We start from the raw sequence: 15,970 nt of genomic DNA, 5'->3' as shown, positions 1-15,970 counted from the left end.
AATTGAGACTTCATTGATTTGGAATTTGTTTAGGGAGGTCTGGAGTGATGTTTTATTTTTCAGAATATGTATTTAAAGAGATGCCTGCTATGAGGTACTCACTCTCTCTCATCCTCATATGTCCCTTCCTTTTAAAGGCATCTTTCTCCTTACTTTAGCTAACTCTGGAGAGGCTGCTAAACTTCTCTTTAGATTTAGGGGGCCAGTCAATGGCATATTCATGGCATATTTCTTCCATTGCTCTCCCAAGTTTGTTTCATTTTTCTTTCTACTCTTTCATCTCCTAGAGTTATAAAAGATTATGTTTTCCAAATTGCAACTTTTTTATTCATGACTTCCTTCTGTGTTGTATCTGCTTGATCCCATGAAGCCTTTCATATTAAATAAACAGCAAACCTTTGTAACCTGTGATAGATACCCATCACATAATTTCCTTATTCTACAAGCTGAATTTCTATTAAATTTTTTATAATATTCATTTACAATTATGCTTTCCCAAATCTGTTGCTCTCCTGAATCTATTTCTAAATACTACTTCTATTGCTTATTTTGACCACTAAAGTTACAGCCTTCATTAATAACTTATTTTGCTTTTACTTTTGCTTTTTAAGTTTATTCCTATAGTGGGAAAGAACTTATATGCTTTAATCAGTTCTCTGTCTTCGTGGTTGGCTCTGGAGGATTTGGTGGAAAGAAAACATCAAATAAAGCCAAGGTAAGTTTAAGTTTTATTGGTGAAAACCATGCATAATCCAGTTAAAATGTTTGTGTTAAAATTTTAGGCTTAAGAAATTTTTTTCCCCAAACATCATCTTTTCCCTTTGCATAGTAAAGCCTCACTAAATTGAGACTTCACTGATTTGGAATTTGTTCAGGGAAGGCTATGATGATGTTTACTTTTCAGAATATGTGTTTAAAAAAAGATTTATTGAATAAGTTATAGTGTAGTCATAATTGCTGTGGGAATATTTATGTAAGAGAGATTTGTTTTCAAGCACTTTAATAGCAGCCATTATATAAAGATAAGATAACAGAATCTCAGTATGAGAAGAGACCAAAGAGACCATCTCATCCAGATTTTATACTGAAAATGGATCTCTTGCACACCATTACTAAGAAGTGGTCATTCAACGTGTGTTTGAAGCCTTCTAGAGTAAAAAACATAGTCTCCTGAGTCAACCATACTTCTAAGAGATAGGAAGCTTGTAATGCCTACATCTATTCTTTATTTTTATTCTTTATTTTTTTTTTTTAAATTTTGACTCATTATTCCTACTTTTGTCGTCTGAGACTAGGGAGAATAAAGGCTTTCAGGTAACAGCCCTTCAGATATTCAGAGCTATGTAACTTGTTCTGCTTGAGTCTCCTCCAGGTTAGCCAGCTCTAGTTTTCACATTATTCTTTTCTTAATCCTGTTTGATCTTTTCTGAATGTGCTCCCAGTTGTTAATGGATTTTCTAAAATGTGATATTAAGAACTGAACATAGTATTCCAGACATAGTGTCATCAAAGCATAATGTCAATCAATAAGAAGAAGTATTTATCAATCATCTACTATATCCTTGACATTGTGCTAATTCCTGGGGATATAAAGTAGGTTGAGAGGGAAGGTATTAGTAATTAGATGTGTTATAAAAAACTTTATGTAGAACTGTGAGGTAAAGGAAAAGAGGGATTCTTTGAGGCAGAAATGAGGAGAGTACTTCTAGGATAGAAGTGCAGAGATGGGAAATGGAGTATTATATGTCAGGAACAGAGGGAAGGCCATTTTGGTTAATATAAGGGAACTATTACCTTCTTTGTTTTGTTTTTTGATTATTATATTATTGATTCACATTGAGCATAATCACTTAAGAGTTCCACCACTATAGAAACTTGTCATATAATTGACAGTTATTTAAGACATATATAATTCATTATCCATGTTACATTATAATTGTCATGATTCCAAGATTGGTATTTTATTCTTATCTACATTCCCTGTGGTACCTGACTTAGAACATTACATGTGGTAGGCATTAAACAATCATTTAAAAAATAGTTTCACTTAGGTCCTCTAAGACCCTTAGCCGAATTCTCGTTTCTAGAAGTTTCTACGTTTTAGAAGAATGTAGAAAAAATGTAGAATTTTCTACATTCTAGAAAATGTAACTTTTTTCAAAATATGCTATAGTTAGATCCAGATTAGTGTGAATAATGAATCCAGTGAAGTGATTGCATATATTCAAATTCATACTATTCAAAGTTAGAATTATGCAAAATATAATAATAGTTCCAGCCCAATGGGAATATGTGATAATGATAAGGTTGAGCACCAAATAATGGGGTTTGGCACCAAATGATGAAGTCGGGTTGAAATTTCTAGTTCAAAGGCAAGATGCCATGAGACAAAACACCACCATGGGTTAACCCCAGTAGGAATTCAACAGTTCAACAACAAGTAGAGGGGAGCATGGGAAGATTTATAGGGAAAATTTAACCTTGGGTGTTTGACATCATAACTTGGTTTTGTGATTGAATACAATAAGATAGAGTTTCCCAAGACCTCTACTGGTTTGGTATTGTCAGGCTGAGCTGATCCTCCTCAGGACCCTTCTGTGGTTGCCTCGGAATATTATAGTATTTTCAGTATTTCAGACTCTGCTAACCCTACCTAGTTACCTACCTATTAAACAGTCTTCAGTATGACTAAGTAATGTGGTCACTTCATGGAATTAATTATTCTCACTAACCAGACTTTACCATTATGTGGTATGGAGCTTTTGGTACTTTTCTCACAACTAGGCAAGGTAGATAATAGTAGGCACTATCCCCACTATTCACCGGAAAAAACTGAGGAACAAAGAAATTAAGTGACTTTCCAAAGATAGTAAGCTAGTAAGTGGTCTTTCATTTTCCGTGTGGATTATTAATTGTATTAATGAGCCTGATGAAGTGGGGATATCCCCTTCTATTTATTCTGCTGCACGCCTTAAAGCTGTTGAGGTTCCAAGACTCTTACAGTGTTTGGCCTTGGTTTTAGATCAAAACTGAATTTACAAAATAATTATACAGATTTACTGTTGAAAAAAATGGAAATAATAAGAATATGGACTCCAGGAGAATTCTTAGTTCAGTAATGTAAATGACATTATAGTTTAAAGTAAACAACCCATACATTCACATGGACTGTGTGTGAGTCATGGATTGCTACCATTTGATCATTAATAATAATTTGCAATATTTCCTTTTCTGTTGAAAAGGCTAGCTTAGAGAAAAACTTCTCCCTGACTAAAGAATATCATACGCATTCCAGCGCTTTACAAGGCACCTAAGCTGGGCCCCATCCAATTGTCAACCTAATTTCTATCTACAGGACAGGATCCAATTTGAGCTTGGTCCTTTCCCAAGAGAAATGGTTCCTGTCCTTGCGTCTGCTTCATTAGAGTTTAAGATGACTTAGCTCATGAAAAAAAAAAAAAAAAAAAAGCCTAAGCTAAAGAAAACTTGATTGGGATGCCCAGATTGCTAAAGGGGGTGTACTTCATAACCAGGCCATATTCTTAGTTGACCTCCCTTTCTTTATAATGCAGTATTTGGGGGGGGGGGAACCTAAGAACTTCCAACCTACCTCTTCAATAAATCAGTCAAGGTTCAGTTTTACTTGTCAGAGGAGATCCCTGTGAGAAGGAATACATCTGATTTTAAGTGTTTCAGAATCTTCATGGGCATGTTTGATTATCAAGAGAAATCACTAACCATTGCTTTATTGATTATTGGCTTTCCTGGTTAATAAATTTATTTTTTTTGCACTTTAGTTTATTTTTTAATCTATTTATTTAATACTTTCCCCCAGTTACATTAAAAACAATTTTTTTACATTTGTTTTTAAGATTTTTGAGTTTTAGATTCTCTCCCTTATCCCCACCCACAATTAAGAAACTACATATGAAGTTATGCAAAACATTTCTATAAAGTTCAAGTTGTGAAAGAAAACATAGATCTCCCATTCTAAATAGAGAATGCTTCAATCCGTACTCAGAAGCAATCATTTTCTTCTCTGGGTAGGGATAGGATTTTTTATCAAAAATCCTTCAAAATAGTTGTGGATGATTTTTCTACTGACAGTAACAAAGTCATTTGAAGCTGGTCATCCCAGAACATTCCTGTTACTTTGTATACAGTATATACAGTATATTTCACTTTGTTCATGGAGGACTTTCCCAGGTTGTTTTTTTTTTTTTCCTGAGACCATTCTGCTCATCACTTTCCAGAGAGCAATGTTATTCCACTACAACAGTTTACTGAGCCATTCCCCAGTTGATGGGCATACCCTCAACTTTTAATTTTTTTGTCCTGAGAAGAGAGCTTCTACCAATATTTTTTGTAATATAGGTCATTTCCTTTTTTCCTGTTTTTTCCCAAATCTTTTCCTACCTAGTCAATGTTACTAGTGGTATTGTTAGGTCAAAGGAAATGAATGAATTTGCAGCCTTTTGGGCACAGATCATACCTTTTGATCACTTGTCAATTGGGGCATGACTCTTATTTTATATTTATATTTAAATTATAAATTTGACTCAGTTCTATGTTTGAGAACTGAGGCTATATCAGAGAACTTGCTTTGAAAATTGTTTACAATTACTATTGCTAATTGTAGTCCCCTCCGCTCCCTGATTTATTCTCTCTCTCCTTTCATCCTGTCCCCCTCAAAATTGTTTTGGCACCTAGCACTCCTTCTCCCATTATGTCCTTTCTTTTATCATTCTCTCCCATCTTCCTGGTTTTCTCAAAAAGCCTGAGATAGAGGAGGTCAAACCTTAAGTCTAGGTCACATGATCCCTGTTGCCAGAGGCCTGCAGGTCACCAGAAGTCACATGATCTCTAGGCCTAGAGGTCTCTAAAGGTCAGAACCTAGATCAGCTTCAGGAAGTGACATGACTCACAGGAGGCGCACAACATTGGTGACCGACCATTAATCAATAAAGGTCACTTCCTTTTTAGTCCATCCAGTGAAAAGACTTGGGTTTTTTGCTATTTAATCAGTTTTACTATTTCTGGCTTGTCAGGTCAGGCACTTGGTGGGAGCTGAGATTCCTCCTGAGTGTGCTTGGGCCTCTCCCGATAAAAGACTAAATAAATTTTTTTCTTTGTACTTGAAGATGTCTCTGATTAGTTACTTTGGGGGAGGGTTAAGTTAGCACCTGTTCCACACACTCCCATATTCTGTGTCCCTCCTAGTTTTCTATTCCTCAGATAGATTTCTATACGTCTTTTGAGTATGTATGTTATTTCCTATTTGAGCCAAAGCTGATGGAGGTAAGGTTCACTCACTCACCTTCTCCTCCTCCCTCTTTACCCCTCCATTGTAAAAGCTTTGGAGGTTCTCTTTTTTTGGCAGATAATTTGCACCATTCCATTTCTCCCTTTCCCTTTCCGCCAGTACACTCCTCTTTCATCTCTCAGTTTCATCATTTTTTTTCTTAAAAGACATAAATTGATTTTTATTATCCAGAACTTTGTTGGAATTTTTGCTATCACCAGAGTAATCCTTAAGTTAGATACAAATCTATCAGTAATGCATTCTAGGTAATAAAAATATAATCCTTATCAGTAATTATCCTAAATTGTTACATTCCTATAAAGATAGTATGGGATTATTTCAGCAAGGTCTGCTTATATTTAAAGTAGACTTCTTAACTTTTTTTTCCTGCCATATATTTTATGGAGAACTCACACAGGGCAAGTGCTTACAGGGTGGTCAGAAAAAGTGATTCAAGAACACTCCCAGAGTCTCTCTTAAGATCTTTAGAATTGACTGTATGACATGAGAAACTCCAGCACAGAAGTGCCCAGCATGGTTTGTTCTCATCAGAGAAAGTACTGTGCTCTGTGAGAAAGCAGAAGCGAAGTAGCTCAGAGGAAATATGAGATGCATACACTTAGAGTCCACCCCACATGTTCATAGAGACTATTTTGATATCCAGTGTGTGCTAGAGCATTCCTAACTCATATTTGTCTGATCAGTCAGTTGGACGTAATGTAACTCATTTCTAACATACTGATGCCATTTTGGCCTTCTTTGAGAAAGGACATAGCATAGGTAAGAGAGGCCGAAGGATGAAGAGTGCTAAAGGAAAGAAACCAGTCTCTTCTACTTGCTTAGTTCCTTAGCAAGTTACTTAGTAAGCAGAAGTAGGTCAGCAAGAAGTAGGGGAGAGGACCTCAGAATTTCTGAGCTACCAATAGGAAAGGAAATAAAAATAGAAACAGCTTTTAGTTTCCTTTCTAGCTGCAAGGCAGGAGAATAGTGATAGAACAGGGCCACCAGGTGGTTTTTCTCTTGACAGCACTCAGGCAAGAGAGAAATGGAGCCAATTTGCTGCTTCCTTCTGGGGAGGGAACCAAGAGAGTGACAGGAGGAAATTCTGATCCAGGGTCCAAAATCAACAAGTTCTGCTTACATTTCTGGTTAAACTAGGTTGTAGGCCCAATCATCTCCTTTCTCTTCCTTTCATAGAGTGAATACAATGCTTACCTGTATTAGAAATAGTATCTGTCCAAATAGAAAGCTGTGCAAACAGATATGTCAGGAACTGCTAGGTACCTGACATACAAATATAGCAAATAAAACAGTTCCTAGCTGAAAGGGTTTTATACTCTAGTGAAGGAGACAAAAAGGACCCATAGGTAAATACCTACAAAATAAATACAAAAAGAATGAATGCAAATTAATATGAAGTAGTGATGTACAAAGGAGTGTGACAAGAAAGGCATTAGTAATTGGGAATCTGGAAAGGCTTCATGTGGAAGGAGTTGCCTGATCTTGAAGAGTGATAGGGAGTCTAAGAGGTGGAGCTAAGTAGGGAGGGCATTCCTGAGTGGGGAATAGTTGATGGAAAGATACAGAGATGTGAAATGAGAGCCTTGAGTGTGAGGAACAGAAAATGGCAATTTGGCTAGGTTAAAGAGTGTCTGAAGAGTATTGTCAAATTAGGATGAATAGAAGGGCTAGGCCAGGTGGTGAAAAACTTCTAGATGGAGGGATTTTTGGCTTTAAAAGCTAAACAGAGGCAAAAAAGTTTATTGAGTTAAGAAAGACAGTCAAAATGTATTGAGGAAAATCTCACCTTTGGAGCAGTACACAGGATAGGTTGAAATAGGGAGAGACTTAAGACAGGGAGATCAAGTATGACATCAGTTTAGGAAATAGGTGATGAGGATCTGAGGTGATAAGGGCCTGAACTAAGGTGATGTCTACGGAGATTAGATAAGAGATGCTTTGAAAGTAGAAAGGGAAAGATTGATTGTATATGTGGGGTGAGAGACCTGATTCCAGAATAATGCCAAAGTTATGTTGAGGTGTGAAAAATGTTGAGAGGTGAGATACCCTAACAGCTATGACCAGTGTTGCAGGTTTTTGTCAAAGAATTCACAGTCCTTTTCTGCAAGCGAGGTTTTTTGACAAAAAAATGGGTTTATTCTCACTGAGAAACCATCCGGAATCCGAGCAGCTTCCTGATTAGGAAGATTGCAAAGATTTGTATACATAGCCTTGAATTTTATTTAGCCTTCTATGGCCTGGGGTTAGGGAGCAATCTCCAGATGAATTGAGGGACTAATCAATAATGGATGGTAATTATGCCCCAGGCAAAGATCTCCAAATGAATTGTAGTTGGGGAATCAAGTAGGAGGTTGAGATTTAGGATTTTTCAACCCAGATCTACACACCCCTCTAAAAAAAATAAAAAGATCAGGAGGACACAGTTCCTATTACATCAGTTATATACTGAGGAGACTGGAAGGATGCTGATCTCTTTGACAGAAATAGTAAAGTTTGGAAGAAGAGGAGAGTTTTTGGGAAAAGATTGTGAGTTTAGATTTAGATAGGTTGAATTCTAGATGTATCTGGGACATCCAGTTTGAAAATATTCCTTTTCAGTAAATGAAAATCAGTCTGTCAGAGTCTTTACTGTTGAGATAATTCTGTCTTTTGTTAGTGATGGGAAAGCTACTTTAGCCCATCTAGGAATGTTAATGAATATTCCCGTTTTGAAAGTAGCTATGTGGGGTTTGGGAAGGGAGTCTATTCTATGATAGTAGTCTATCCCCTATTTAAACAGTCAGAATACATTAGCTGTTGTTGTATGATATGTTGATATTGTTAAATATATGGAGCTCTATAGAGATCTTGCAATTCAGTTGTTAAGAAATCTTCTCCTTCACAAGGGAAACTGTTATGCCAATATCCTTTAATTGTTTTGCCTCAATTTCCCTAAATTGTTCTGCCTTTAGTTTCCCTAAATTATTTTGTCTCAGTTCCTTGAATTGTTATGCCTCAGTCCCCCTGGTTGCGATTCTCCTTCCTGACCATTAGAATGAATATAAATTAGGGTTGGGAGGCCTGACCACTAGCATTCTATAGAGCCATAAATTGCAGATTGTTAATCTCAGATGGGGAGGGAGGGTTGCCATATCTCCTATCTCAGACTGAGTGGCTCTTAGCCCTCCAATTTATCAGGATTTTTGATCCTTCATTACCCCCCAACCTGTCAGAACAGAATTATGGTTCATTCCTGGAAGTTCCCACTCACCAGAACTCTAACCCCACATTGCCATGTTCCCTTGATCGTTGGAGCCCTATAAGAATCTCTGGAATTCATCACACGCTACTGGATGTTTTGAGACACGAGTCCAATTCAGCTGCTGGGGCTAACGTGGATCCTGTTTTGCCTCCAGCACAATCTCTCCCTCTCAAATAAAATATTAAAAACTCTCTAATCTCTATCTTGCCTCAGTTTCTCCAGCATCACAAAACAGTTTCATTTTTTGACTACTCTAATTGTTAGGAAATTTTTCTTTACATTTCTTTACATCCAACTAGAATGCTAATATTGGGTAACCACTATATGACATGTAAAAGTCTAGACAGGCTAAAATACTAAATACTTTACTGAATTATAGATATGACAGGTCTGTTTGTTAAATTGGTTTTTAGAATTTTTTAGAATCTAAATTTTAAAATCTAAATCCCAGTTATTTGCATTGCAGATTATATTTGCTGTCTTAAAAAAGGTTTCTTCCTTCCTACTTTGCCTCATAAAAATTGTTTATATTTGTTGGGTTACTGAGTTGCTCAATGTATTCTCATTAGTTTGGCCTCTTTTCCTTCTTCATTAGAATGAAGTAAAGTAAGATGTACCTTGACTTTGACTTTTCTTATTTAACTCCTACCCAGAAGCAAAAGCTGTTGCCTGTCCTGAGTCTCCTGGAAGCCATAGGGCAGGGGAAAGTATTGATTTGGAGTCTGAGTACTTTGGTTCGAATTCCAGTTCTGCCACTTCTTATCTGTGTGTGATTGATAAAATTACCCAACCCCTCTTGGCCTCAGTATCTCCTTTTGTAAAATGAGAATATATTTGATGATTTCTAAACATCCTTGTAGTTTTAAACAGATTCTGGTTCCAAGACCTCTGCTTTTCCTGCTGTGATATATTCTGACCTTATAAAGGGCCACAGTGGGGCATATGAACAGAAATACCAGAGTAGCAAATACTGAAACCCAAAAAAGAACAGAGACAAAGAGGTTTGTCTATATACTGGGAAGCTCCATACTGAATAAAAGGAAAAGGTTCTGAGTCTGAAGCAAAAGTTTCTTGCAATTCATCCTGTTGAATGACCCTTAGATTTTTAGGTCTGGTTCCCTACCATTTCTCCACCTCCCAGTTCTTCTAGGGAACTAGACTAGTAGACAGTTCCTACTTATCTCCACTCTTTGAATTGAAAGTTGTACCAAATATCAGAAAATACTTTTATCTTTAGTTAAAGAAGCTTAATACTTTTACTTAGTATCAACCTTAGACAGTATTGAACCATTATATATGCTTATATGCACATTTCTTGTGACTTGTGATTTCTTTGTTATAAAGAGTTTTTAGTGAGGAAACTTCCTCTTCCACTTCTAGTTAGTGAGAACCTGCCCAGCAGTTTGTAGTCTCAAAGGTGCCTGAAAGCACTGAGGGTAAGTAATTTGCTCAATCACAGAACTTTCTGAGGTGGGATTAAAATTTAGATCTCTTGATTTCTATCGCAGTACACTATACTGTGAATCTGTCATACATTGTTGCAAGGAACATGTCTTTACATTGTTAAAATGATATGCAATGGTATGAGTTATCTGTGTTTAATTTTTTTTTTCTCCTAGAGTTATGGTTTCATTAGTAAAGGGATTTTATGATGTTGAAACACTGATCTCAGAAACAAATTTTTGTTCTGAAATTTACAGTTTTAGAGAATTGCCAGAAACACTGAGAGATTAAGTGATTTTTCTAAGCTTGTTTTAACATAATGCATTAGTATTTAAGTATTTATAATTTTTTTTCCCTTTCAGGTAACTGTGCCACCACCAAAGAGACCACCTGATGCTGTACTTGTAGATACTACCTCACTCAATCAGGTAATATTTCATTTTGAGGATATGAAAATTTATATGATTTGTTTTAATAGAAGCTTCTTGCTTAATTGTTAAAATCCTTTCCTTTCTCTAACTGGTAATGCTGTACTCTTTAGACCTTTTTCCATTCTCCTTCAAATAGAATTTCAAACGAGAATACTAGTAGCCATTAATTTGGCTGCCCACTCTAGCCAACATAATAGTTTTTCTCCTTCTCTTTCCTGTCACACTTTTTGGTAGACCCATACTTCCCTTTCCTTACGACCCTGTCAGTCCTTGATCTCTGCAGAATGGTTTCTGCCCTCATGCCTTTATCAAAATGGGTTTTTTTTCTTATGTATTTCTTTTATTTAATATTTTCTCCACTTAAATTTAAAACAGTTTTTTATGTTTGTTTTTAAGACTGTTGAGTTCCAGATTCTATTCTTTATTTCCCCAGCCCCCATTAAGAAACTACAAGTGAAATAATGCAAGACATTTCCATAAAAGTCATGTTGTAAAAAAAAAAAAAAAATCATAGATCTCCTACCCCAATTAAAAAAAAACTTTAAGAAAAATAAAGTTAAGAGAGAAACAGAAAGCAGAGACATAGAGAGATGGAGACAGAAAGAGAATATGCTTCAATCTGTATCAGACAATAACTTTTTTTTCTGAGTACAGATAGGATTTTTCATCATAAGTCCTTCAGAATAGTTGTGGATCATTGTACTGCTGAGAATAGAATAAAGTCATTCACAGCTAGTCATCCCAGGACATTGCTATTACTTTATATATATAGTACATTTCACTTTTCTTGAGTTCATGGAGGACTTTGCAGAGTTTTGTTTTGGCTTTTTTTTTTTTTTTTTTTAAGAATATACTGCTGCTCATCATTTCTCATAGAATAACAATATTCCATATCTGTCATACCACAATTTATTCCCCAAATGATGGGTATTTCCCCAATTTCCAATTTTTTACCCTGAGAAGAGAGATGCTACAAATATTTTTCTTCATATGGATCATTTTCCTTTTTTAGCTTTTTAAAAAATCTCTTTTGTTGTTCTGTAATGCTGGAGAAACTGAGGTAAGATAGAGATTAGAGAGTTTTAATATTTTATTAATTGGAGAGTTTAATTAACTGGACAGGACTCTTGTCTCAAAGTATCCAGTAACGAATGGGGGAATGACAAACCCTTTTATAGCTTTCAAACAAAGAAAAGAAGAGTGGGAAAAATTCTTACAGAACCCGTTTGATTCTGTCAGGATGGGGAGAGTAATAAAAGCCAGAGTCGGGATGTCAATTGAAGTATCTGGGATGATCTTATCTCTTTTTAGAGGGACAGTGTTACAAATTCTTTGAAGGCAGAGGAAGCTAGGAGCCAGGATATTTGATCTGCTCCTCATCTCCCATTGATAATTTATAACCTTAGAGCAGATGGTCCTCAGTCTTAATGAACTAGGGGGGTTTTACAATTAAGGGAACTGAGGCAGAACAGTTAAGGAAACTGAGATAGAACAATTCAGGGAAACTCAGTCAGGACAATAAGGGAAACTAGTGCAGGGAAACTGAGGTAGAACAGCTCAAGGAGACTGTGGCATAACAGTTCATGTCTAATAGTGGTATTGTTAGGTCAAAGAATATACATGAATTTGTAGTTCTTTAGGCATATATCTTTTGTTCATTTATCAACTAGGACATGGCTCTTATTTTTTATGAATTTGACTCAGTTTCCCTTTATGTTTGAGAATTAAGGCCTTATCAGAGAAACTTGCTTCAAAATTCTTTTTTACAATTACTATTGCTGATTGTATTTCCCCTCCCATTTATTTTGTTGTCTCTTTCTTTTCACCCTTTCCCTCCTCAAAAGGGTTTTGCTGCTTACCACTTCCTCTCCCAGAAGACCCTCTCTTTTATCACCTTCCCCCTTGTATCCCATTCCTCTCCTATTTTCATTCTTATTTTACCTGAGTTCCAGTCTCTTGTTTCCAACTCTCTCTTAATTACTTCCATGCATCTTGCCTAAATCTGAGCTTCTCAACTTTTTTTGTAACAGGATGTTGTCCCATTTAGTTTCTCTGTCTCTTTTAATAGTATCACCACCATTTTTTTCCCATTCTTATAACTTATCTGTTTCTTATATCTATTTCTAGGTATTGATTTAGTCCTCTTGATTTTTCTTTCAAATCATCTCTTAAAAAAAACCCCCAAAAACTTCACATATCATAAGCTTACCATTTTATATATAATTCTCTTTCTATTGTATATTGAATTATTCATGTTTGTGTTCATAATAAAAAAGGAAATTAAAAAATAATTTATCACTAATGGGAAAAACAACAGACCGTCTCTTCATTCTGCCCCTTCCTTCTCTAGGTCAAGCAATGTGCTACCCTCACATGTCCTATCTTTTCTCTCTGATCTCTTCTGCATCCTTCTATTCTCCCTCTCAAAACCAACAAAATAAACAAGGATTCTTAGGCATAATTCTTAGGCATGGTATCACTCTTTCCAAAAATCTTCACTAATTTCTTATTTGTATTGTTTGAACTTCTGTCTGGTTTTTACCTTAATTGTCATTATTTTTCAATTTGAACAATTTGTGCTAGTTAGGACAATTGCTTCAATATTTTTGGAACATATTATGTTTATTTTTCACTCTAAATCTTTCCCTTTCCCCAAGTTTTATAATGTGGAATGCCTAACTTGCCTATTTCCCTGTCCAAATTCTGCCCTTCTGCTAAGGCCCAGTTCAAGCCCTAACTCCTTCTGAAGCCAGCATCCATTTATTTCATTTGAACTTAACAACTTGCAGTATAGGTGCTGTTTTTATTACAGTAGTCTTATGAGGGTATAAAAGCATTATAATCCCTATTTTAGAGGAAATTGAAGCTCAGAGAAAATAAGCAGTTTGTCCAAAGAACCAAATTAATTATTGTCAGCATTGGGAAGGAAAAAGTACTTTTGGAGTGTTACTAGGTACCAGCACTGTGTTAAATGCTTTATAAATACCATCTCATTTGATTCTCATAACTCTGGGAAGTAGTTATTGTTATCTTCCCCATTTTACAGGTGATAAAACTGAGGCAAATGGATTAAATGACTTGCCCAGGTTCACACGGATAGTAAGTGGCCAAATCTAAACATAGATCTTCCTGTCCTCAGAGCAAGCACTCTGCTGCCTTATATATTAATAAGTTCTTATTAAGTTATTAATTTGAAAGTAATAAGTGTAATAAAAATATCTACATATATATGTAAAATTACAAATTTATCATAAAACTATAAATCATGAATTTTATGTGACTTGAATATTAATGATATGTTTTGTTGATAGACTATATCAGTTTACAGGCTGTCTATAGCAGGGCTTCTTAAACTTTTCTCATTTGCAACCCCCTTTTTGCCCGAGAAATTTTTATATGATCCTGGATATATAGGTATATAAAAGAGGCATACAAATTAAACATTTACAGATAATGAATCATAATTTCACAACCCTCACATTCAGTTACATGACCCCACATTGAGTCACAACCCACATTTTAAGAAGCTTTGGAATATAGCACAATGATCAGAATGTTGCATTTCGAGTCAGGAAGACTTGAACTTAATTCTTGCCTTTGATACTTGCTGATTCTCTAGAGTCTTACTTTCCTCATTTGTAAAATGAGCAGTAATAATAATATCCATCTTACAGGATTGTTATAAAGATTGAATGAGATAATATATGTAAAACTTTTAGCAGACCTTAAAACAATACAAGTTATTGTTATTATAATTTATTATAATTATCATTCAATTGTCAAGAAATTAAGGAATTTAAAAATTCAGATTCTAAAAAGTAGAATTTTTTCCTTGTATCTATCTTTTCTACAAATACTTTGTAAGAAGTGGTTCCCAGAAGAGCATATGTGTAGTTATCTTCTGGACTGAATGTTAAACTCATTGAGGAGAGGGATTATAATTTAATTGTTTGTGCTTCCCAGGTCCTAGCCCAGTTCATGCCCCCAAAGAGACAAATAATAATAAATAATTACCAATTGATTAATTTAGCTGGTCTTATTGAGTAAACAGTGTTGATTTCACAAACAACATAATGATTCTTATGAAATGAAGCTCTTGACAGATTTTTTTAAAGTCCTGAAAATATTAAAAGTTTTTTTTTGAATAAGCAATGAATCATTGTTTCACAGATGTTAGAAATCTTTATTGTTACAGATATATCCTTTTAAAAATAAAATTAATATATATATATATATATATATATACATATATAATTTTTTTTTTTTTTTTTTTTACTAGAGCCGTGATTTTATTGGCATAAAAAATTTCTCATTAGGAAAGGGCCTCTATAGAGATAGCTTGGAACTTGCTTTGCAAGTTACACTCTCAGAACATTGCTGGCCCAGGCATTTGTAAGAGGTGGGACTAGGAGCTAGGTCTTTCTGAGCCTAAGGACAACTGTCTCTTTCACTCTTCTAGGACTGCCTAGGAAATCTTTATATTTTCTTCTAGTTGTCAGTGCTTTGAAGTCAAAGAATTAAAATAAATTTGGCCAAAATTTTTAATATAGATTTATTATTTATCACCTATGAGCTAGTTCTCATATTGTTCTTTACAGTATTTTCCATTTTCTCATGTTCTTAATAGGCATCATTTAGTCCAGCCCTGTCATTTTATGCAACAGGAAACTGAAGTCCAAAAAAGTTAACTAAGATACTTCAGGTGTCACAAAAGTATTGAATAACAGAGTTGTCTTCAAAATCTAGTTCTTTTTGCTATATATCATACATCATTCACTTGCCATTTTTCAGATGAGTAAGAGTTAGTTATCAAACCTTCCAGAAAATTAACCTTGGAGCCTAAAATGGTCCCTGGTAAAATTGTGAAAGTGACAAAAGTCAGTATTCTTTTCACTGCATTTTGATACTTGTCTTTTCCTTAAAAATTTCCCCTAGAGTAGATATCTAGTGCTTCATGTTGCCTTCTATTTTCTATTACAAAGATATTGTATTCCCTTTTCATCTCCATTTCTGTCCTTTGTCCCTTTCTATTAAGACCTCATCATGTTCTGCTCTTTGTGAATATTCTGTAAACTATTAATGACTGACAAATGCTTAATGTAATATCATTTCTAGGTAAGATATTTGCATTTTAATAGGGACCTTCTGGAAGCAATATTACGACTCATAGAAATGGCTCCATTTTTAATTTAGGCACTTAGCAGAACTATAGAGGAAATATTTTCTGACAGAAGGTCCTTTTCTTATCCTTTTAAAAAATATGTCAAGAGTTTGGGACTTAAAGATTCTGATAAAGGCCTCATTTCCAAAATATGTAGAGAATTGACTAAAATTTATAAGAAATCAAGCCATTCTCCAACTGATAAATGGTCAAAGGATATGAACAGACAATTTTCAGATGAAGAAATTGAAACTATTTGTAGTCATATGAAAAAATGCTCCAAGTATTATTAATCAGAGAAATGCAAATTAAGACAACTCTGAGATACCACTACACAGATTGGCTAGAATGACAGGGAAAGATAATGTGGA

At 35.0% G+C, this 15,970-nt stretch overlaps 1 protein-coding gene across 1 annotated transcript in view; it reads left to right on the top strand.

Annotated features, from left to right (window-relative positions):
- Positions 1-15,970, top strand: part of HSD17B4 (hydroxysteroid 17-beta dehydrogenase 4) — a 148,059-nt gene that overhangs the window by 96,489 nt on the left and 35,600 nt on the right. Inside the window, exons 16-17 of the mRNA XM_074281524.1 lie at positions 612-715; positions 10,370-10,435. Of these exons, the coding sequence (XP_074137625.1) occupies positions 612-715; positions 10,370-10,435 (170 nt within the window). The remainder of the gene's footprint in view (positions 1-611; positions 716-10,369; positions 10,436-15,970) is intronic.

This window comes from Sminthopsis crassicaudata, chromosome 1 (assembly GCF_048593235.1).
Source record: "Sminthopsis crassicaudata isolate SCR6 chromosome 1, ASM4859323v1, whole genome shotgun sequence".
In the NCBI taxonomy this organism is placed as follows: domain Eukaryota; kingdom Metazoa; phylum Chordata; class Mammalia; order Dasyuromorphia; family Dasyuridae; genus Sminthopsis; species Sminthopsis crassicaudata.
Note: the sequence above shows the minus strand (reverse complement) of the source record. Positions and strands in the feature narration are given on the sequence as shown.